This window comes from Salmo salar, chromosome ssa20 (assembly GCF_905237065.1).
Source record: "Salmo salar chromosome ssa20, Ssal_v3.1, whole genome shotgun sequence".
Lineage (NCBI taxonomy): Eukaryota > Metazoa > Chordata > Actinopteri > Salmoniformes > Salmonidae > Salmo > Salmo salar.
In genome coordinates, this window is record NC_059461.1 from 8,186,691 (window position 1) to 8,211,356 (window position 24,666).

The 24,666-nt window shown below is 40.4% G+C and overlaps 1 protein-coding gene across 6 annotated transcripts; it reads right to left on the bottom strand.

The window, feature by feature from the left end:
• Positions 1-2,231: 2,231 nt before the first annotated feature.
• Positions 2,232-24,443, bottom strand: LOC106580166 (G kinase-anchoring protein 1). 6 transcript variants are annotated; one of them, XM_045704303.1, is made up of 13 exons: positions 24,309-24,373; positions 20,492-20,666; positions 10,363-10,595; positions 10,072-10,230; positions 9,731-9,808; positions 8,882-9,032; positions 7,862-7,890; positions 7,527-7,673; positions 7,306-7,392; positions 7,127-7,190; positions 6,950-7,020; positions 6,776-6,856; positions 2,232-2,645 (listed from the first exon to the last, which is right to left on the bottom strand). In XM_045704303.1, the coding sequence occupies exons 3-13, from the start codon at positions 10,585-10,587 to the stop codon at positions 2,604-2,606; spliced, it is 1,134 nt and encodes a 377-aa protein (XP_045560259.1). In that variant the 5' UTR covers positions 10,588-10,595; positions 20,492-20,666; positions 24,309-24,373; the 3' UTR covers positions 2,232-2,603. The 6 variants fall into 6 exon arrangements, with proteins under 6 accessions (XP_045560259.1, XP_014016398.1, XP_045560260.1 ...); XM_014160923.2 differs by having other exon boundaries at positions 8,897-9,032; positions 24,309-24,369; XM_045704304.1 differs by having other exon boundaries at positions 24,303-24,363.
• Positions 24,444-24,666: the final 223 nt, after the last annotated feature.

Sequence of the window (24,666 nt, forward strand, 5' to 3'; positions counted from 1 at the left end):
ACAAATAGTTAGACTACTCACTCATTGTCTTAATTGAAATTATGGCTTGCCACTTATCCGCTCATCATTCCCTTATGCCATAGTTTGTACATCTCAATTGTTATATTGCTTATATAGGTCTACCTCAGTATCTTATTCACCATTGTAGGCAATGTTGGAATGATTTGTCACACCCTGATGTTTCACCTGTCTTTGTGCTTATCTCCACCCCCACACCAGGTGTCTCCCATCTCCCCTCATTATCCCCTGTGTATTTATACCTGAGTGTTCTGTCTGTCTGTTGTCAGTTTGTCTTGTCCCTTCTCCCTGTGCTCTTCTTAGTCTTCCCAGTTCTGACCTTCCTGCTTGTCCTGATCCCACCTGCCGTCCTGTACCTGCCTGACTCTGATTTGGATTATGACCCTTTGCCTGCCTCTTTTTTTCATTAACCCATCCCCCTCTTCGGAGGACAAATATACATGTATTTTTTTATTTATTTTTTTACAGCTTTTCTGTTACATATACATACATGGTACTTTTTATATAAAGTAGAGACATAATACATTACCAAACATAAGCTCTTCAATCCCAACCCTCAGCCATTCTCAGCCCATCCCACCTATCACCATAGACCACCCTCGTTTAGTTTCCATGTGCCATATATTTTTCAATTGTGATGTTTTACATTATTTATCTTTCTAATCGTATAGTATCCACAGATTTTTGCCAACAATTGTTTACAGAGAGATCATTTCATTTAATTCACTGTATCACAATTCCAGTGGGTCAGAAGTTTACATACACTAAGTTGACTGTGCCTTTAAACAGCTTCGGAAAATTCCAGAAAATGATGTCATGGCTTTAGAAGCTTCTGATAGGCTAATTGACAATTTGAGTCAATTGGAGGTGTACCTGTGGATGTATTTCCAAGACCTACCTTCAAACTCAGTGCCTCTTTGCTTGACATCATGGGAAAATCAAAAGAAATCAGCCAAGACCTCAGAAAAACAATTGTAGACCTCCACAAGTCTGGTTAATCCTTGGGAGCAATTTCCAAACGCCTGAAGGTATAAACAGTAGTACGTAAGTATAAACACCATGCGAAAAGTGCGAATCAATCCCAGAACAACAGCAAAGGACCTTGTGAAGATGCTGGAGGAAACGGGTACAAAAGTATCTATATCCACAGTAAAACGAGTCCTATATCGACATAACCTGAAAGGCCGCTCAGCAAGGAAGAAGCCACTGATCCAAAACCGCCACAAAAAAGCCAGACTACGGTTTGCAACTGCACATGGTGACAAAGACCATACGTTTTGGAGAAATGTCCTCTGGTCTGATGAAACAAAAATAGAACTGTTTGGCCATAATGACCATTATGTTTGGAGGAAAAAGGGGGAGGCTTGCAAGCCAAAGAACACCATCCCAACCGTGAAGCACGGGGGTGGCAGCATCATGTTGTGGGGTGCTTTGCTGCAGGAGGGACTGGTGCACTTCACAAAATAGATGGCATCATGAGGTAGGACAATTATGTGGATATATTAAAGCAACATCTCAAGACATCAGTCAGGAAGTTAAAGCTTGGTTGCAAATGGGTCTTCCAAATGGACAATGACCCCAAGCATACTTCCAAAGTTGTGGCAAAATGGCTTAAGGACAACAAAGGCAAGGTATTGGAGTGGCCATCACAAAACCCTGACCTTAATCCTATAGAAAATGTATGGGCAGAACTGAAATCATGTGCGAGCATGGAGGCCTAAAAACCTGACTCAGTTACACCAGCTCTGTCAGGACGAATGGGCCAAAGTTCACCCAGCTTATTGTGGGAAGCTTGTGGAAGGCTAGCCGCAACATTTGACCCAAGTTAAACAATTTTAAGGCAATGCTACCAAATACTAATTGAGTGTATGTAAACTTCTGACCCACTGGGAATGTGATGAAATAAATAAAAGCTGAAATAAATCATAATAATTCTCTACTATTATTCTGACATTTCACATTCTTAAAATAAAGTGGTGATCCTAACTGACCCTAAGACAGGGAATTTTTACTAGGATTAAACGTCAGGAATTGTGAAAAACTGAGTTTAAATGTATTTGGCTAAGGTGTATGTAAACTTCCGACTGTATATGATATGTCATGAGTGATGAAGAGGCTCCACTAAAAGATACTAAACTCTCCTCAGCACCAAAAACAGTTTTACATCTTTTGTGTACCATTAGCACATAGTAATATCACAAAAGGAGACATGATTTTACACTGAAAAAGTAGTTTATTTAACTTGCAGTGAAAAGAAAAAAAAAAGTCACAACTGTCATTTGGCATCACCCCAGAGAAGGCGGGGAGCAGACCAGAACAATAAAGCTCCATACCAGACCAAAAGAGGAGCTGCGATGTCAGTCAACAGAAAACATATCTTTAAATCAGTACAGCCTTCATTACAAGCCTTTTAATAACTTCTGCAGTGCGGCACATCCAGGAGTTGGTGTGTGTGTGGTATACAAGGCATGCATAGTGCATGAAGACAGAGAGAAGAGAATAACCATACAAACAAATAGACCCTGAAGAATAGGAGTGCTTTGCTTTGTTGTATTTTGCAGTCAATGTTCATCCCTCTGCGGTCTTCATAGATCAGGCTCTGAACCCTTTTTCCCCTTCCTGTTTCCCTGCCAATCAGAGGAGACCAGAAAGTATGGAGTGAGTACAGAACGTTTCTTACATTGTTAGTTTGGTGGTCCGCTTGTCTGGGGCTTGACTGTCTCCAAGGGCTTAAGACAGCTCAGGAGATTCGACATTTCATGATAAGTTGTTACCAAACTAATATCCTTCAACTGAAATACACTAACAGTTCAGCATACTTGAGAAGTAATTAATCAAAGTTGGTATATTTATGACATTTTGGCATTAACCAGGCCTCCTTTGAGACTCTATAATATTTCATCTGTAGGTGCTACAAAGCAAAAATTGGTGTTATATGAAGCTCTACCGCTTACTTGGTAACATGAGTAGTATTTTGATTTAAAAAACAACAAAAAAGAAGAATATTGACAAATGAACACGAATAGCGTTAAAGCCCTAATAACATGTTAACGCGTGACCTGTTAATCACTTCTCCATTTCATCACTGCATGGAACCTTTCAAGAGCACGTGTTATCCGTACAGCCCCTTTTAAGCGCAGAACACAACACGGAACAAATCTAGGCTACAGTCCAAACACTTAAGACACCCTATCCCCTCTGGCCTCAAATTAAGTAGACCCTTCTGATGACGTATCAGGACAAGTACACACTTGCAGAGAGAGGAAGGAATGATCTTTAAAATGGACCGCCCTTGCCCGGAAATTCGTCACTCGTTCATCCCGCGATGATTGTGTTTTTAGCCACCGGTAGCTTGTGGGGACTTTAAACGCACTACAGTCAATTATGAGTGCATGTCTACTTATTTTAAATATATAATGATTAATATACGCCTACTATATGATAGTTAGCTAATTAATTTGCTAGCTAACGTTAGCCTGCCTAGCTGGAACTTCTGTAGAAGGAAAATGCTTTATTTCTACAATTTCCAAAAGATAACCAAATAAAAACATATTTACTTTTTACGAGACGTGTTTGTGCCGTCATGTGCATTATTTGCACCATTTCTAACTTATTTGCATTAGTTTTTACTTACACTTGTATGTTGACTTCTCCATTGATGTTGTTTAAGTTTTCGCTGACTTCTTAGCGGATGTACAATCGTTGCAATTTGAATTAAGGGGAGTTTCAGGCCCCGTAGTGAACATAATTGTACACTTGCAAACTCGAATAAAAACGAGGGTTGAGGGGCTAACGTTGCTAATTAGTGGGACCGCCCGCCAAGATGGCGACGGGGATTCCCCCAAGGGCATAAGGCGAGGGTAAGTGGACGAGAGTGTCTTTTATGAGTTTGGACAGCAGCCATACCAGTCAATGCTTGCGCCTTTAACATCACTAAAGACCATGTGCCATTCTACAAAATATATATATTTTTTTAATATTCCCAAAGGTATTATTTATTTTTTTTGCCTAGGATTTGTGTGCATGTCGCGGGTCGTTTTAAACTACTCTGGAGTCAGTATTTTTGGGTTTTATAACAAACTACATTGTTTAGCTAGTCATGTTACCTAGCAACATGATAACTTGACCATTGACTATGTACACATTTTGATTGCAAGAACTGAAAAGGAATAGGCTACTGCTTCAAAGTACTGTAGGCTGCATATGTAAGAGTGGGGTGTGTATGATTGTGTGTGTGTGTGTTAGAGCAGTGATTCTCAACTGGGGGGGGGGGGTCGCGGGAGGATTTTAAAAAGGTAACCTTCGCACCAAAATTTATTTTGAAAGGATACTGCTGCACCACTTATTGTTGCTGACTTTACAAGGGCAAAAACTTTAAGGTTGTCATGATAATTGATGATTCAAAATTGCTAATGATTATTAAAACTGTTTTTTTTTTTTTCAAACACTGGTATGTGTTTCTGTTCATGAACATTAATAGGACTGGTTTTGATGTCATGTTCTGAGTATGATCATTTAGTACACCCCACTCCTGAACTGGTCGCCTGATTAAAATGGCTTATTCTGCTGAATTGATAATAAATGTTTTCTCAGTTAAATTAGCTGTGTAATGACTTTATTTAATATCACAATTGAGACAGTCTATTTTGCAAGTGAAACCTGCCCAAGAAGGCAGCTGCAACACAACATTATAAAATGTAACAGTCCATAATATTGGGTCGCGACTCAATTGTCATTGTCAAATTTGGGTCCCCAGGCAAAACCAGTTGAGAACCACTGTGTTAAAGGATGTGTGTGAGAGCAGGGGTAAAGCAGCAGTAAAACTCCAATAGTGTGCAACTGCAGCCCGCAAAATTCCAGCCCCCCCTAACGTTGAAGCCCCTGCCTCTTCTTCTGTGGGGTTTATTGGCGGTTTGCATCCAACGTTATGGTGCATGACTACAATCTACTGTAGTAGATCGCCCGTGCCTCACACCTATGTACTGGAGTCATAGCTTACAAACTGACCAATGGAAGTATAAAGAGGGGTTTATGCAGATGCAGGAATGTCCACATACAGGAACGCCCCGAATTGTTAGCTGCAGTTGCACCCTTCTCAAAAAGTCACCATAAGCGTTGGGCGGCGCAAGCAGAGTGAGGCGGGTGGAAAAGACGGGACAGGCATAACAGTGACTGTATGCTAGCAGGATAGTCCACATCTCCAATAATCTTTGCTCATAGCGATGTTTCCATTAGTGGATGAATTGGTCTAATTTAGCATGTGTGGTAAAGCCTCAACCCTTACCTACCTTTCCAATTCAAATGAGCTTGAAAAGAAAGTGAATCATGACAACATTTTTATTGTTTTGTGTGACTACAGCGATAAAACGCAAAAAGAGAGACACGTTGTAATTAAAGTGATGCATCAAAGCTGACAACCCGTCCACCCGGCTTCGGTTGGGTCATTATAATTCAAAACAATGCATTCTAAAACGCACGCCTTGCACGCTCGTCTTTTGTGAGTTTAGGTCATAAGTGTGAGAGAGAGAGAAAGGGTGTGAGGAGGGAGGGAGAGTGTGTAGGCCTGTGTGTAAAGTTCTCTGAACTGTACAGATGGTTTAAAAGCTCTTTGTATCCATAGCGCCAGTCATTTTTTCCCCTGTAGTCACACTCATTAAGAATGGCTGAAGCTTTAACAGTACTTAAAGCTGTGTGTGAGCAAGTCTTAAACTTCAAGAACATTGATAAGCGGGAGTAGGCCTACTTGGGAGCCTACATTGGGAGCATTAATAGCCTTTTGTTACAATGCCTTTTGTGTTGTTTATAGTGAAAATGCTATTAAAACATTCTGATGTAGCCTAGATAATTCTGTGTTTCCGTCCCTTACAATCAAATCAAAGTATGCCTGTAACTCAATGCATTACTTTTTAAATTAAAATCTTTCTTTAGGGCCAAATTTGAGCAAATTAACTAATGCCATTAGCGCGATTTAATTATTTGAATCGTTTGACAGCCCTAAACATAATATACTATACAGGTATATCAACATTCCAGAGTGGGAAATCTGCTACTTTTAAAGATTTGGCCCATACTTCACAGTGAAATTGGTAGGCAATGTAACCAATCACAGTCCTCCTTTTACTTGTATAAATGCACATCCTGCAAGTCACCAGCAGAGGGCGACCATTTTAAATCTATTTTCACATTCATTCGGTTGGTAACGCTTACAAATTGGATCATAACTCTAAAAGTAGCAGAGATCCCACTCTGTAACTTTGATATGACCATAGAGTATATTATGTTCAACAACATATAGAAAACATTTCCAAATCTAAAATGGTGGTTTGTTTTCAATATTCATGATTAGATTTGTCAATATTCATACATTAAGTAAAAACAAATTTGGGGGGGAATCACTCATATGAGTTGGACAGAGTGAATGGTTCTGTTTTGTGTACTATTCTGGAGAGTGAGGACTACTGCTGCTGCACTGTTACCTTGGTAATCTTCCTAGAGGTGACTTCCTGCCTGCTCTAAGAGTGGAACACACACACACCTTAAATTTAAAAGAGATCCCATTCGACTCACTGCTTTACACAGGTTGAACAGCACAACAAACAAACTGGGGTCATTCTACACTGCAGCCTTTATCCCTCTCTCTGAACCAGGCGTGAGCTGTTGGTTTGATTTTAGACAGGGACACTTTATGAGATACACTAAATGTGTTTTGTATTGAGTTTTACTTGCAAGTGCGAGGAGTATCTGTGTGACGTCTTACCTGATGGTGTTTTGGCGGATCTGTTTGCAAACCTTTCACTTTCGACTTCTCTTGTTCAAGTGAGGCATGTAGTGATGTCACCTGGAGAGAGAAATAAATGTCATTCAACCAGGACGACAGCTTTGCGCACGATTAATGGTTTGAGACACACGCACAGCGCACACACACACACACCTGTGAAGACAGCTCCTCTTTGATATTTAGAAGCTCTTCCACCTGCAGTAAGATCTCTGCTTTATCTTTCACTGTGGAGAGAGGAAGAGAAAGAATGAGAACAAGTAGGCCTACCTAATGCATCAGTAACGGATTACTATATAGTCTCAGATTGAATTAGGAGTGCAGTAGCTGTACTCTCTCCCTGCTGCAACATCTTCAGGAGCTGGGAGTTTCTGGCTTTCACTTCTTTGTATTTCACCTGAGGATCAAGAACAATAACACGTTCACACCAACTGTAAATGCCAGATGGCGCTATTCTGTCTTCTTGACATGCTCCATCCAAAGCCCAGTACAGTATTCATCCAACGACTCACCTCCCATTGTGAAATGACCTTCTTTAACTTCTCGATTTCTTGGTCTTTCTTCTCCAAGTCGTCCTTTAGCTGCTCAGTTCGGGGGTCCTGGGAGGTGTGATGGGAGTCACAGTTAGGCTCTGAGAGATAGAGTTACCCTGTCCTCATCAGCAGTCACTCAATGGTCGAATATAATTTGAACACAAAATACTTGGAATGAACTGATTTGCAGCCGGTCTCACCGGTTCATGCTCTGTTGAAGTCGTGACCTCGGCGTCAGTGCTGTTAGAAAACTGCTCCCGTCTTTTTTCCTGCTGTACGATTTTGCTAACGTCATCCTCAAGCTTGTTAAAGAACTTGTCTTCTGGAGGTGTGGGCAGTTTGGGCTCCTGGAGAGTGGATTCAGCATTTTAATTATTAAAATCACTCACACACACACACAGCCTACACAATTTGCGCTAGTTCATGTCATATCACCACCTGTCCATTACATTCATCCTTACATTACAGGGTTTAAAACCCTCGACCGAAGCACTGCAAGCCAAACACCGAATACAACAGTGATGCCATACCTCACCTCTTTCTCCTGCTTCTTACTCAGCTGATCTGTAAAGGAGAATCGTGGTTTTTAAGGAGAATTCAACAAGTCAAGTGAACGTCGTCAAAAAACGGAATAATAACACGAGTGGGGCCACTGAGAAAACAGAATTATTGCATATTATACGCAGCACCTGCTCAAAGTTGATTGCTAAACAAGTAGTCCTAGTGTTACTGCTATCAATGAAATGGGGCAGTGCTCAATGTTAAAGACCCAATGCAGCCTTTTTTTCCTGAAAGTCAAATCGTTTCTGGTAAAAAAAAGAAACAAATATAGCTTCTTCCAAGCGTAATTTCTTAAGCAAGAATTTAGGTAGGACTGTCTGGTACTGGTCTGAGAGGGGAGTGGAAATCTGAAAACTAGAGGTTATTGGGGCGGCAGGTAGCCTAGCAGTTAGCGCGTTGGGCCATGAACCGAAGGTAAGAAAACAGCGCCCTTGAGCAAGGCACTTAACCCTAATTGCTCCAAAGTCGCCATTGATAACGACAGACCCTGGCCGTGACCCCACTCTCCAAAGGCTGTCTCAGGGAGAGTTGTGATATGTAAAAAAAAAAATTCACACATACACACTTGTACATGTCTGAAATAGGACAAATAAGCACTCATCAAATTATTATTATTGGCAGAGGTTTGGAACTCTTTCTTATTGGTCTTGTTCGGTTCTAACTAATTTATTGATTAAGGGGAACAGGAAATATGTGTATGGAAAGTTACTGAGAGAGACGAGGGGGTACAGAAAGTTCACTGTTTGTTCAAACACGTTATTGTTATATATTAACAAATTTACCACCTGATGTCACCAGGTAGGCCAAAACTCCATCCCACCAAAACAGGCTGAAATTTCAAGCAGTCTTTTCAAACAGCTCTTACACTTAGATGGCATTATTATAATTTTCACAGTATTATTCCAACCTCATAGTGTGGAAATATATATAAAACACAGGAAAATCTGTATTTGTTTGGACTGCACTGGGCCTTTAACATAAGTGTAGCTCTAACCACTGCTGGTCTCACCCCCCTCTGCCTGGAAGTCCTTCAGAGACACGGTCATCTTCTTGTCTTTCCCCTGCTGGCTCTTCTTCTTGTCTTTCTTCCCTGCCGCTGCTCCTCCTCGGGACTTGGGAGAGGGAGTATCTGTTCCGTCATCATCCTGACAGGAGGCAATTTAAAAAAGAACAGCATCTGCTTTAATGGAACATTCATTTCCTCATCAAACAAATATACATTTTGGTCAGAGCCATATGTGTGTAGTTCTATGGTTCTGATTTATGTTTATCGTTTAATGATAGATGTTTTGTGACAGGGTGCTGTATACCCATGCCCACGGCGTTCAGGCCCTACTCATGCCTGATTGCTACTGACAAATTTAAGGACCGGCCCTGGCCGAACCCAGAAATAACTTCCTCTGTTAGTATCCATTAGCTGCTCGTCTGCCTGTACCTTGTTTCCTCCACTGAATGCGCTCTGTGCATATCTCTGCTAGTGCGAGTATCTATAGAAACACCTCTGCTTGCTGTTCTGCTCAATGACGAGACAGAGAACAGTTAGTGATAAACGAGTGACTTTTCATCACTCTAAACCAACAAAACACAAGGAACATTATTATTTTCATTAAAATAATCTCTATAAGACAATGTTCTGGTCTTATATTTGACAAGGTTGAAGAACTCCTGACACCATGACATGTACTGCGCAGCAGAGCACAACCAAATGGCTAGGCTTCAAAATGTTAATGATCAATTTAGTGATACCAGTAACCTAGTTATTGATGAAAACACGATGTATAATGTCGGGGTCCATCGGGTTCGGGTAGCAGAGCTCTAGTGCTGCAATGGGGCAGTATGGTACCTGTTTGTGCTCCTCAAACTCCAGTTTACTCATAATCAGTGCCTTCTCCAGGTCTGCCTCATACAGCTCACTCGTTAACTGCATTGGGCAGAAACAAAGATGAAGATTAAGGATGGGATTAGCTGGGGGATATCAGGTAAGGGTAACATCCATAAGAAATTGTAATGCCCATTCATGCCCACCATGTCAGGTGTGACCATGAGCCCTGTTCAGAAACAACCCTTAAGCAATCATGTAGATATGAAGAAAATAAATGTAGTTGTAGGACCATATTTCACCATATCTCTAAAACCTATTTGATCATCTCAGATCGGGGGGGAGGGAGATCTGTCAGGTTCTACCTGGTAGTCCCTCTGTTTCCATTGCTGCCAGCCTTCCGGGGGCATGGCTTGGTCCCCTGCCGCGGGATGGAGTAGCTCATTGGCCACACCCTGCAGAGACAGGGAGGGGAGCGGGGCAGAGGACTTCTGAGGGAGCTTCTTAAAGGCAAGACTCCTTAACTGGGGACAGGAGACAGGAGTCATCAGTCCACAAGCTCAGGTGAAATAGTAAAACTGAAACCTTTGAGACCTGACGTTGGGAACACCAGAAATTGGTGTTCAGCGAGGAGGTTAAATGCCTCTGCCAGTCACCTCATTGGCCTCGCTCTGTTGCTGCTCTCGCTTCTTCTTCCTCTTCTCCTTCTTGCCGTTGCTCGCGGTGGATTTCCCCTCTGTTGCCTTCCCAGGCCGACCCTTTCCAGAGTCCCGGCCACCTCTGGTCTTTCCTGACTCCGAATCGGAGTCCGAATCAGAGTCAACCTGAAGCAAGGCAAAGCGAGAAGCTGTGGTGTGGACGGAGATCATTGCTGATGCCATCTGCTGACCTATTACACAACAAACAAGATACACGCAGAAAGAAAACACATCAAATTAGGCAATGCATAACAAAACCTTTCTAATCTGAACCTCTCCAGTGCAACCCTAACAATAAACAAAAAGAAAGCCAGAAAAACAGAGCCAATACCATAGAGATCCTATTAAATGACTAGAGGACTATGTAATGAAGCCTAAAACTTTCAGAACGGGATGAAAATTGCAGCCATATTGGTCAGGAAGAAATCCAAACCAGTCTAATTGGAAAGAATGACAGTAGAGGCATAATCCTGATTTTATTGATGTAGGAAAATAAAAAGGCAGGCATGTGATGTTACGTGTATTACAATTATTGTTAACCTGTAATATTGTCAAATACAGTGTTCAGAAAGTATTTATACCCCTCGACTTAATCTACATTGTGTTGTAGCCCGAATACAATACCACATAATGACAAAGCAAAAACATGTTTTTAGAAATTGCTGAACTTTTTCATTTTTATTAAATATAGGAATACCTAATTTACATAAGTATTTTACACCCGAGTCAATACGTTAGAATCACCTTTGGCAGCGATTACAGCTGTGAGTCTTTCTGGGTAAGCCTCTTAAGCGTTTTGCACAGCTGGATTGTAAAATATTTGCACATTCTTCAAGCTATCAAGTTAGTTGTTGATCATTGCTAGACAGCCATTCAAGTCTTGCCACTCAGGAACTAGGCCACTCAGGAACATTCGATGTTGTCTTGGTAAACAACTCCAGCGTATATCTGGCCCTGTGTTGAATGCAGTTATCCTGCTGAAAGGTGAATGTGTCTCCCAGTGTCTGTTGGAAAGCAAACTGATTTTACCTGCGCTTAGCTCTATTCCATTTCTTTTTATCTTAAACTCCCTAGTCCTTGCCGATGACAAACATACCCATAACATGTGCAGCCATCACCATGCTTGACAATATGAAGTGTGGTACTCAGTGATGTGTAGTGTTTGCCCCAAACATAACATTTTGTATTCAGGACATAAAGTTCATTTCCTTGACACCTTTTTTGCAGTTTAACTTTTGTGCCATATTGCAAACAGGATGCATGTTTTGGAATATATTTAGTCTGTACAGGCTTCCTTTTCACTTGGTCATTTAGGTTAGTATTGTGGAGTAACTACAATGTTGTTGATCCATCCTCAGTTTTTTGTGCAGTTTAAGTCACCCTTGGCCTCATGGTGAAATCCCTGAGCAGTTTCCATCCTCTCTGGCAACTGAGTTAGGAAGGACGCCTGTATCTTTGTAGTGACTGGGTGTGCTGATACACCACCCAAAGTGTAATTAATAACTTAACCATGCTCAAAGGGATATTCAATGTCTGCTTTTATATTTTTACCCATGTACCAACAGATGCCCTTCTTTGCGAGGCATTGGAAAACCTCCCTGGTCTTTGTGGTTGAAATTCACTGCTCGACTGAGGGACCTTACACATAATTGTATGCGTGGGGTACAGAGATGGGGTACTCATTCAAAAATCATGTTAAACACTATTATTGCACACAGAGTGAGTGCATGCAACTTAGGTAACTTGTTATGCAAATTTTTACTACTGAACTTAAGGCTTACCATAAAAGGAGTTTAATACTATACTTATTGACTCGACATTTCAGCTTTTCATTTTAAATTAATTTGTAAAAATGTCTAAAAACATAATTCCACTGACATTATGGATTATTATGTAGGCCAGTGACAATCAATTTCATATTCAGACTAACGCAAAATGTAAAGAGGTGTGAATACTTTGAAGGCACTGTACTTATAAATCCAAATTATACAGGGGGGTGTTGTGTGTAAATAACCTCTAGAATATATCTAAACAGACCAGAAATGTCTACAATTTGGTTCTTAGAAAGCTGTGAATACTATGATACAATATCAGTTCTTGTTGCATTTAGAACTTGTCTAAGTCCTATCCTCAACTGAATGCGTTGTTTGAATGGATTGTTTGGCATACAGTGCATTCAGAAAGTATTCAGACCCCTTTACTTTTTCCACATTTTGTTATGTTACTTTTTGTTATTTACTTTTTCTTAAATCGACACATAATACCCCATAATGACAAACCCAAAAAAGGTTTAGACATTTTTGCAAAAGTAATAAAAATAAAACAGAAATATCACATTTACATAAGTATTCTGACCCGTTACTCAGTACTTTGCTGAAGCGCATTTGGCAGAGATTAGAGTCCCTCTCTCATTGTCCTTTTGGAAGGTGAACCTTCACACCAGTCTGAGGTCCTGAGTGCTCTGGAGCAGGTTTTCATCAAGGATCTCTGTACTTTGTCCGTTCATCTTTCCCTCGATCCGGACCAGTCTTCCAGTCCCTGCCACTGAAAAACATCTCCACAGCATAATGCTACCACCACCATGCTTCACCGGAGGGATGGTGCCAGGTTTCCTCCAGATGTGACGCTTGGCATTCAGGCCAAAGAGTTCAATCTTGGTTTCATCAGAGCAGAGAATCTTGTTTCTCATGGTCAGAGTACTTTAGGTGCCTTTTGGCAAACTCCAACTGGGCTGTCATGTGCCTTTTACTGAGGAGTGGCTTCCGTTTGGCCACTCTATCATAAAGGTCTGATTGGAGGAGTGCTGCAGAGATTGTTGGGATTCTGTAAGTTTCTCCCATCTCCACTGAGGAATTCTGGAGCTCTGTCAGAGTGACCACCGGGTTCTTGGTCGTCTCCCAGACCAAGGCCATTCTCCCCCGATTGCTCAGTTTGGCTGGGCGGCCAGCTCTAGTAAGAGTCTTGGTGGTTCCAAACTTCTTCCATTAAAGAATGATGGAGGCCACCGTGTTATGGGGGACCTTCAATGCTGCCAAAATGTATTAGTACCCTTCCTCAGATCTGTGCCTCGACAAAATCCTGTCTCAGAGCACTATGGAGAATTCCTTCGACCTCATGGCTTGGTTTTTGCTCTGACATGGACTGTCAACTGTGGTACCTTATATAGACAGGTGTATGCCTTGTCAAATCATCTCCAATCAAGTTGTAGAAACATCTCAAGGATGATCAATGGAAACAGGATGCACCTGAGCTCAATTTCAAATCTCATAGCAATGGGTCTGAATTAGGGTTGCAAAATTCAGAGAACTTTCAATAAATTCCCTGGTTTTCCTGAAATCCCGGTTCAGGAAATCTAGAAATCTCCAACCAGGATTGCAGGGAATTTATTGAAAGTTCCTGGAATTTTGCAACCCTAGTCTGAATACCTATGTAAATAAGGTATTTTTGTTTTTCATTTTTAATACATTTCCTAAAATAAAAAATAAACTGTTTTCACTTTGTCATTATGGGGTATTGTTTGTAGATTGATGGGCATTTTTTATTTCATCAGTCTTTGAATGAAAACGACGTCTCCCGGTCGGAATATTATCTCTATTTTACGAGAAAAATGGCATAAAAATTGATTTTAAACAGCATTTGACATGCTCCGAAGTACGGTAATGGAATATTTTGAAAATTTTTGTCACGATACGTGCCGGCACATCACCCTTCATTAGTGTTTTGAACGCACGAACAAAACGCCGCTATTTGGATATAACTATGGATTATTTTGAACCAAACCAACATTTGTTGTTGAAGTAGAAGTCCTGGGAGTGCATTCTGACAAAGAACAGCAAAGGTAATCCAATTTTTCTTATAGTAAATCTGAGTTTGGTGAGTACCAAACTTGGTGGGTGTCAAAATAGCTAGCCTGTGATGGCCGGGCTATCTACTCAGAATATTGCAAAATGTGCTTTCACCGAAAAGCTATTTAAAAAAAAAAAATAATAAAATCGGACACCGCGATTGCATAAAGGAGTTCTGTATCTATAATTCTTAAAATATTTGTTATGTTTTTTGTGAACGTTTATCGTGAGTAATTTAGTAAATTCACCGGAAGTGTTCGGTGGGAATGCTAGTTCTGAACGTCACATGCTAATGTAAAAAGCTTGTTTTTGATATAAATATGAACTTGATTGAACAAAACATGCATGTATTGTATAACATAATGTCCTAGGAGTGTCATCTGATGAAGATCAAAGGTTAGTGCTGCATTTAGCTGTGGTTTTGGTTTTTGTGACATTATATGCTAGCTTGAAAAATGGGTGTCTGATTATTTCTGGCTTGGTACTCTGCTGACATAATCTAATGTTTTGCTTTCGTTGTAAAGCCTTTTTGAAATCGGACAGTGTGGTTAGATAAAGGAGAGTCTTGTCTTTAAAATGGTGTAAAATAGTCATATGTTTGAAAAATTGAAGTTTTCGGATTTGAGGAATTTGTCATTCGCGCCACGCCCTATCATTGGATATTGGAGCGGTGTTCCGCTAGCGGAACATCTAGATGTAAGAGGTTAACGCCAAGAATAATGGAATACATTGCCCTTGACAATCAACTGTTCTCTGTCGTGGGTGATGTTGGCAACTGATCGAGCACCAGTACATACTAACGTTACCAAGTGCGCTATTGTTCAGATGTTGCCCTACTGGAGTTACAGTAATAGCGTCACTGCTATCAGCTTCACGACATACTATGGAACGCCATTTGGGTCTTTGCGTGTCAAAAAAGACACGTCAAATAACACAAATTTGACAATAACACAATTTGACGAGTTAAATAAGCTTTTCATTTGACACGTCAAACAACACAGTTCTATTATAGCATGTTGTGTGTTCTGAATTTGCACGTGCAAGCCAAGCGCCACCACTACTATCAGTAGCACTGTAAAAGCTGTAAAAAAAAAAAAGCCTGCAAACAAGCAAACACCGGCAACAAACGATGTGTTTACAATACCGCAATGGTAATAAAGCATTATTTGTTCGACAGCAAATTCTTCACATATTGAAATTGAACAGCTAGCCAGCTACTTAACCTTGTTGCCCAAAGCTAACGTTATAAGCAGCCAGCTAGCTTCATCTGGCTAGTGACGCTCGACCTGACCGGCTTGTGTTGTGACGCTAGCCACAATAAGGATTGGGAACAATAGTGGAAATTGCGGTTTGCCTTCAAAATAAAAGTACCTATTTCAAAGTGATGCAGAAAGTTACAATTGGTGGAATAATGCCATATTTAGACTAGAAAATGTTAAGAGGTTGGAATGTGAAGCAATGAAATGGGGTATCAGTCCACTCAGTGACACCCACAGAACTGTTTAGAGTTTACGCAAATATTAGCGTTGTAGCTCATATCGCGCGACTGTGTGAAATCACCTCCCCAGACAGCCTATTGTGCGTATTGACATTCATATTGCACTGTACAGCTTTACCTAAGGATTGGTGATCAATGAAATGGAGTAACAGTCTACTCAGTAGCCAAGATATTCAGAGTTATCAGACTCCAAAACATCCTCGCTAGAGGTCGACCGATTATGATTTTTCAACGCCAATACCGATTGGAGGACCAAAAAAAGCCGATCTCTCTGTGTGTGTGTGTGTGTGTGTGTGTATATACACATATACATACACACTGCTCCAAAAAATAAAGGGAACACTTAAACACAATTTAACTCCAAGTCAATCACACTTCTGTGAAATCAAACTGTCCACTTAGGAAGCAACACTGATTGACAATAAATTTCACATGCTGTTGTGCAAATGGAATAGACAACAGGTGGAAATTATAGGCAATTAGCAAGACACCCCCAATAAAGGAGTGGTTCTGCAGGTGGGGACCACAGACCACTTCTCAGTTCCTATGCTTCCTGGCTGATGTTTTGGTCACTTGAATGCTGGCGGTGCTGTCACTCTAGTGGTAGCATGAGACGGAGTCTACAACCCACACAAGTGGCTCAGGTAGTGCAGCTCATCCAGGATGGCACATCAATGCGAGCTGTGGCAAGAAGGTTTGCTGTGTCTGTCAGCGTATTGTCCAGAGCATGGAGGCGCTACCAGGAGACAGGCCAGTACATCAGGAGACGTGGAGAGGCTGTAGGAGGGCAACAACCCAGCAGCAGGACCGCTACCTCCGCCTTTGTGCAAGGAGGAGCAGGAGGAGCACTGCCAGAGCCCTGCAAAATGACCTCCAGCAGGCCACAAATGTGCATGTGTCTGCTCAAACGGTCAGAAACAGACTCCATGAGGGTGGTATGAGGGCCCGACGTCCACAGGTGGGGGTTGTGCTTACAGCCCAACACCGTGCAGAACGTTTGGCATTTGCCAGAGAACACCAAGATTGGCAAATTCGCCACTGGCGCCCTGTGCTCTTCACAGATGAAAGCAGGTTCACACTGAGCACATGTGACAGAGTCTGGAGACGCCGTGGAGAACGTTCTGCTGCCTGCAACATCCTCCAGCATAACTGGTTTGGCGGTGGGTCAGTCATGGTGTGGGGTGGCATTTCTTTGGGGGGCCGCACAGCCCTCCATGTGCTCACCAGAGGTAGCCTGACTGCCATTAGGTACCGAGATGAGATCCTCAGACCCCTTGCGAGACCATATGCTGGTGCGGTTGGCCCTGGGTTCCTCCTAATGCAAGACAATGCTAGACCTCATGTGGCTGGAGTGTGTCAGCAGTTCCTGCAAGAGGAAGGCATTGATGCTATGGACTGGCCCGCCCTTCCCCAGACCTGAATCCAATTGAGCACATCTGGGACATCATGTCTCGCTCCATCCACCAACGCCACGTTGCACCACAGACTGTCCAGGAGTTGGCGGATGCTTTAGTCCAGGTCTGGGAGGAGATCCCTCAGGAGACCATCCGCCACCTCATCAGGAGCATGCCCAGGCGTTGTAGGGCGGTCATACAGGCACGTGGAGGCCACACACACTACTGAGCCTCATTTTGACTTGTTTTAAGGACATTACATCAAAGTTGGATCAGCCTGTAGTGTGATTTTCCACTTTAATTTTGAGTGCGACTCCAAATCCCGACCTCCATGGGTTGATAAATTGGATTTCCATTGATTATTTTTGTGTGATTTTGTTGTCAGCACATTCAACTATGTAAAGAAAAAAGTATTTAATAAGATTATTTCATTCATTCATATCTAGGATGTGTTATTTTAGTGTTCCCTTTATTTTTTTGAGCAGTATATATATATATATATATATATATATATATATATATATATATATATATATATAAACACACAACATACATACAGTTGAAGTTGGAAGTTTACATACACCTCAGCCAAATACATTTAAACTCAGTTTTTCACAATTCTTGACATTTAATCCTAGTAAAAATTCCCTGTTTTAGGTCGTTAGGATCACTACTTTATTTTAAGAATGTGAAATGTCATAATAATAGTAGAGAGAATGATTTATTTCAGCTTTTATTTCTTTCATCACATTCCCAGTGGGTCAAAAGTTGACATACACTCAATTAGTGTTTGGTAGCATTCCCTTTAAATTGTTTAACTTGGGTCAAACATTGCGGGTAGCCTTCCACAAGCTTCCCACAATAAGTTGGGTGAATTTTAGCCCATTCCTCCTGACAGAGCTGGTGTAACTGAGTCAAGTTTGTAGGCCTCCTTGCTCGCACATGCTTCTTCAGATCTGCCCACATATTTTATATAGGATTGAGGTCAGGGCTTTGTGATGGCCACTCCAATACCTTGCCTTTGTTGTCCTTAAGCCATTTTGCCACAACTTTGGAAATATGCTTGAGGTCATTGTCCATTTGGAAGACCCATTTGCGATCAATCTTTAACTTAATGACTGATGGCTTGAGATGTTGCTTCAATATCCACATAATTTTCCTCCCTCATGATGCCATCTATTTTATGAAGTGCACCAGTCCCGCCTGCAGCAAAGCACCCCCCCATCATGATGCTGTGTTCTTCGGCTTGCAAGCCTCCCCCTTTTTCCTCCAAACATAATGATGGTCATTATGGCCAAACAGTTCTATTTTTGTTTCATCAGACCAGAGGACATGTCTCCAAAAAGTACCATCTTTGTCCCCATGTGCAGTTGCAAACTAGTCTGGCTTTTTTAATGGCGGTTTTGGAGCAGTGGCCTCTTCCTTGCTGAGCGACCTTTCAGGTTATGTCGATATAGGACTCGTTTTACTGTGGATATAGACACTTTTGTACCAGTTTCCCTCCAGCATCTTCCATTGTTCTGGGATTGATTTGCACATTTCGCACCAAACTACATTCATCTCTAGGAGACAGAACGCGTCTCCTACCTGAGTGGTATGACGGCTGTGTGGTCCCATGGTGTTTATACTTCCGTACTATTGTTTGTACAGATGAACGTGGTACCTTCAGGCGTTTGGAAATTGCTCCCAAGGATGAACCAGACCTGTGGAGGTCTACAATTGTTTTTCTGAGGTCTTGGCTGATTTCATTTGATTGTCCCACGATGTCAAGCAGAGGCACTGAGTTTGAAGGCAGGCCTTGAAATACATCCACAGGTACACCTCCAATTGACTCAAATTATGTCTATTAGCCTATCAAAAAATTCTAAAGCAATAACATCATTTTCTGGAATTTTCCAAGCTGTTTAAAAGGCACAGTCAACTTAGTGTATGTAAACTTCTAGCCCACTGGAGTTGTGATACAGTGAATTATAAGTGAAATAATCTGTCTGCAAACAATTGTTGGAAAAATTACTTGTGTCATGCACAAATTAGATGTCCTAACTGACTTGCCAAAACTATAGTTTCTTAACAAGAAATTTGTGAAGTGGTTGAAAAATGAGTTTTAATGACTCAAATCTCACTGTATGTAAACTTCAACTGTATTTGTAATAAATGACAATTACAACAATACTGAATGAACAATGAACACTTATTTTAACTTAATATAATACATAAATAACATTTGTTTCAAATAAATAATGAAACATGTTCAATTTGTTTTAAATAATGCAAAACCGTGTTGGAGAAGAAAGTAAAAGTGCAGTATGTGCCATGTAAAAAAGCTAACGTTTAAGTTCCTTGCTCAGAACATGAGAACATATGAAAGCTGGTGGTTCCTTTTAACATGAGTCTTCAATATTCCCAGGTAAGATGTTTTAGGTTGTAGTTATTATAGGATTATTTCTCTCTATACCATTTGTATTTCATATACCTTTGACTATTGGATGTTCTTATAGGCACTTCAGTATTGCCAGCCGAATCTCGGGAGTTGATAGGCTTGAAGTCATAAACAGCGCTGTACTTCAAGCATTGCTAAGAGTTGCTGGCAAATGCAGTAAAGTGCTGTTTGAATGAATGCTTATGATCCTGCAGCTGCCTACCACCGCTCAGTCAGACTGCTCTATCAAAGATCAAATCATAGACTTAATTATAACATAATAACACACAGAAAAACGAGCCTTAGGTCATTAATATGGTCAAATGCAGAAACAATCAATTCGAAAACAAAACGTTTATTCTTTCAGTGAAATATGGAACCGTTCCGTATTTTATAGAACGGGTGGCAACCCTAAGTCTAAATATTGCTGTTACATTGCACAACCTTCAATGTTCTCATAATTATGTAAAATTCTGGAAAATGAATTAGTCTTTAAACAGTTCGCAACGAGCCAGGCGGCCCAAACTGCTGCATATACTCTGACTGCTTGCACTGAACGCAAGAGAAGTGGCACAATTTCCCTAGTTAATATTGCCTGCTAACATGAATTTCTTTTAACTACATATGCAGGGTTAAAAACATTATACTTGTGTATTGATTTTAAGAAAGGCATTGATGTTTATGGTTAGGTACATTTGTGAAATGAAAGTGCTTTTTCCACGAATGTGCTTTTGTTAAATCATCAACCGTTTGGCGAAGTTGAAGTAGGCTGTGATTCGATGATAAATTAACAGGTACCGCATTGATTATATGCAACACAAAACAAGCTAGTTAACCTAGTAATATCATCAACCATGTGTAGTTAACTAGTGATTATGTGAAGATTGATTGTTTTATCAAAAGATACGTTTAATGCTAGCTAGCAACTTACCTTGGCTCCTTGCAGCCACAAGGTCCTTTTGATGCTGCACTCACGTAACAGGTGGTCAGCCTGCCACGCAGTCTCCTCGTGGATTGCAATGTAATCGGTGTCCAAAAAGGCAGAAGAAATCAGCCCTAATTAATCGGCAATGTCGACCTCTAATCCACGCAGTATTGTTTTCCCTCTGGAATAGTGTTCAATACACATAGGTTGACAATAAATGTGGCTCAATTCAGTTGTTTCAGAGTCCTGCAATAAGAGCAACGATGCTAATGTTCTCTGGGTGTCACTGAGTAGACTGATACCCCATGTCATTGATCCACAATCCATAGGAAAGGCTGTACACTAAAATAAGTATGCCCCCAATACAATTCTAAAGTATAATACATCCACTGTGATTTCAACAGATTTTTGTCAAATTAACAAATGATTGTCTTCTGTTGACTCTATACAACAACAATCCAACCTCGTTTAGCATGATCTATTCAATTATGGAATAATTCTACTATTTGTATGCATTTGCATCACTGTCAATGACATTTTTATTTTGAAGGCTAACTGCAAAGTCCACTATTGTGGCTAATCCTTATTGTGGCTAGCTTCACAGATGGGTCCGACCGCCATTAATCAAATAAGAACTGTCTTGTAAATTAGGGTTATTTTAGATGACACCTAGCTATATAGTTAGCTAGCTAACTATAGCAACTGAGACAGATTGTCATTTTGCTATGTTTTTGGGGAAGAACATTGTTTGCATCATGAGCTAGCTAGCTTTTTTTTATGACCAGAAATGTATGTGCGCGAGACAACTTTACCAGCATGATAGCATACGTATCGATGAATCGTTGACATATGAAATACTAGTGATAGTGTAATCAACGTGTAATAACGGCGTCAAATTATGTGACGTGCAGTTATATTCAGGTCCTGATTGGTCAACAAGATTATTTGACACGTCAAATAGTGTTATTTGACGGCTATCTTTTTTGACATGCAAAGACCCAAACGGCGTTCCTTAGAAATCCTGGTTGAGAATGAAATGACTGAACAAATGAACAACCAAACAGCAAATAAGTGAAAGAAATAAGTTTTGATTATGTTTTACTGGTAATGGGGACATAAGTAAATGCCAACAAAATAACTTTTTGGTCTGTGTAGTATGTGCAACCTTTATTTAACTAGGCAATTCAGTTAAGAACAAATTATTATTTACAATGATGGCCTACCCTGCGACGCCCTATGGGACTTCCAAACATGGCCGGATCTTACACTTGTTCAACAGGAGCTGTTCAATTTGATAAACTCTTTGGTTAGTGTCAGTTGATCTCAAAAAGTATTTGTATAGTTAGACAACCTTACATTTAAAAATATGAAATGATACCTCTTCTATCAAAAACCTGAAGCGCTCAGGTGAATTTACACTATGCTTTCAAATCACTTGTTTTAGACTGCTGCATCCGTGTGTGTGTGTGTGTTAATTTAACTGTAATAGAATGCTTAAAAGGCCACTAAAATTGTAAATATCGGTATCGTTATTTTTGACAAGGAAAATATCGTATATTGGTATCTGCCAAAAATGTCATATCGGTGCATCACTAGCTGTAACGTAACAAAATGTGGAAAAATGGAAGTGGTCTGAATACTTTCCGAATGCACTGTATTTGCAGGTAATACAAATGTAAAAACAAATGAATCATTCTTCTAAAACTGGCTCGCTAGCTAACAAACAGTGCAGATAAATTGTTTAAATTCATTAGAAATAAGCTTTTTGTGTGTATGGAACATTTCTGGGATCTCATTTCAGCTCATGAAACACAGGACCAACACTGTACATGTTGCATTTATATTTTTGTTCAGTATAGTATTCTAATTCCTAATTATATGCCCAATACAATGTGAATGCCTGGTTCTACAATTAGCTAGCCTGCCTACTTCTGATCTTCAACTAAAAGACAACTTTTGTTATGTAGCTTATGAGCCTAGCCTAGCGAGCAATCAAAGTAGTAAAGCACTTGCTGGCTAGCTAGCTGGATGGGTGGAGATTCGTTTTACATATCACTTGATGCTGCTGCACTTGCCCAATGGACTAAAGGTGCCTAACGTTACTCCTTATAGTCCAAGGACTTAACATGTTCTGTTTGAAGGTGAATTGGCTCTAGAATTGGCTCTTGAAGGTGAATTGGCTCTAAAACAGACAAATACTTCATCTAAACTTGAATCAATTCTGTTCTAAAAACAAAAAGATCACAATCAGAATAATTTCACAAATGCTAAATACACACTTATGTACACAGATTTAAATCAGTTAACACAGTGGAAGCCGACAGTATTTTTGTGTCATCTGTCTTCAGTTTACACACAGGTATTCGGAGCAACCTGGTCTCAGAGCATTTTGAATTTTTCTGTATGAAAATCTGACACTCCATTTAGTATCATATGTTACATTTAATATGGTATGTATTAAATTTGGGGATGTCTATTACCATTTCGTATGTTACATTACAAATTACAATTCGTACATGTTACGAATTTGAAAAATGTACGTTTGCTAAATGTATGATATGTTACAAATTTGATTTTGTTGTGGCTAATGTTAGCTTTTTGGCTAACGCTAACATATGCTAGCTTAACGTCAGCTAGCCTAGGGGTTAGGGTTAAGTTTGGGAATTAGGTTCATTAGGTTAGCTAAAAGAGTTAAGGTTAGCTAACATGCTAAGTAGTTGCAATGTAGCAAAAAAATAAAGTAGGTAGTTGAAAAGTTGCTAATTTGCTCTAAATGCAAATGTTGTCCGGGATGAGATTTGAACGCGAAACCATTGGGAGACGTTTACGTTAGGGTAGGGTTAGCTAAAAAAATTATAAGGTTAGGTTTAGCTAACACGCTAAGTAGTTGTAAAGTATCTAAAAAGTAGGTAAGCAGTTGAAAATGTGTTAATTTGCTAAAATTGTCCATGATGAGATTCGAACGTTTGCTTTATACACCCGACCAACCATACCAAACATATCGTATCTGTTTGAATACAATGGATTTACGTTGATCACGTTACGTCTAATCTATGAGAGCAGGCTGTTCGGGGAGACAGATAGCTAATTAGCACAGGTAGTCAGTCCACTGTCTTCTGCTTTCCGTAAATAAGCGCTGTAACATGGAAATATGGCCGTGTGGGATCCCTAACCCGATAACGGTGTGTAACGTTTTTTGTGAAAATGATTTCTCGCTGATATTAAGGTCCTTATGCTTCCAAAAACCGTACCGCAAATGGTGTTAATGTTCCGAGAGAGCGTCGGGGCGCTCAAAAAAACTCCCCCGTACAGAAGACGACTTCTTCGTCCAATGATTTAGCTATGTGGAATAGAACTGAGAGTCACGATGAAGGGCTACTACCCATCCACCTGTCCCGCATTGGCATTTCACTTATTTAGCTAACTGGGTTGCCTTTATAGTCGGTTGACACTTTCAAACTAAATGTACAACTTGGCGCAGAGGGGAGTGGGCATTCGGTAACTTATCTAGCTAAAGTAACGTTCTTATTAACTTATGCTACTGAAAGAAACCGTGTCGTCCGATTAGCTTGGTTCAAAGAAAACATCGAATGTTGTTGCCTAGCTAGCTCAGTCAGATAAAACAGCTCTAGCTAAATTGCTAGCTACATATTGCAGCTGTAAACTAACGACGCTAAGTAGCTAGCTCGTATTATGGTTCGTTTACATGAAACTCATGCTTTTTATAATTTTTAAATCAAATCAGTTCATTAAATATTGCATTGGGTATGTTTGAGTGGAAAATATTAATACATAAAAAATGTAATTCAAAACATACTTTCACCTGTTCAAGTAGTTAGCTAGCTAGATACCACACGTTCACCACTTTCCGTCGGCAAAGTAACTACGGTGGCCCAGTTGCCTAAAAAGTATTCTTGAAGACAAAACGGGGCCGTGATGGCGAACTCTGGTTTTGGGAAGTAATATGCAAATAGCTTCACGTCAGTAGAGGGAGACAGAGGTCTACTTTTGCAACACTGTATTAATGACGGCCTTTCCAGACCAAACTGCCCCAACTTTTATTTTTTTATTTTATTTAACTAGGCAAGTCAGTTAAGAACAAATTATTATTTACAATGACGGCCTACCCTGACCAAACCCGGACAACGCTGGGTCAATTGTGCGCCACACTATGGGACTCC

What these genes read in the sequence shown, in the direction of transcription:
- LOC106580166 (XM_045704301.1), bottom strand. Translation starts at nt 10,587, where the DNA reads ATGGCATCAGCAATGATCTCCGTCCACACCACAGCTTCTCGCTTTGCC. An exon ending in AACAGAGCGAGGCCAATGAG is followed by an intron (nt 10,231 to 10,362) that starts GTGACTGGCAGA and finishes TCCTGTCCCCAG; the next exon opens with TTAAGGAGTCTTGCCTTTAA. An exon ending in ATCCGCCAAAACACCATCAG is followed by an intron (nt 2,646 to 6,775) that starts GTAAGACGTCAC and finishes TCTGATTGGCAG; the next exon opens with GGAAACAGGAAGGGGAAAAA.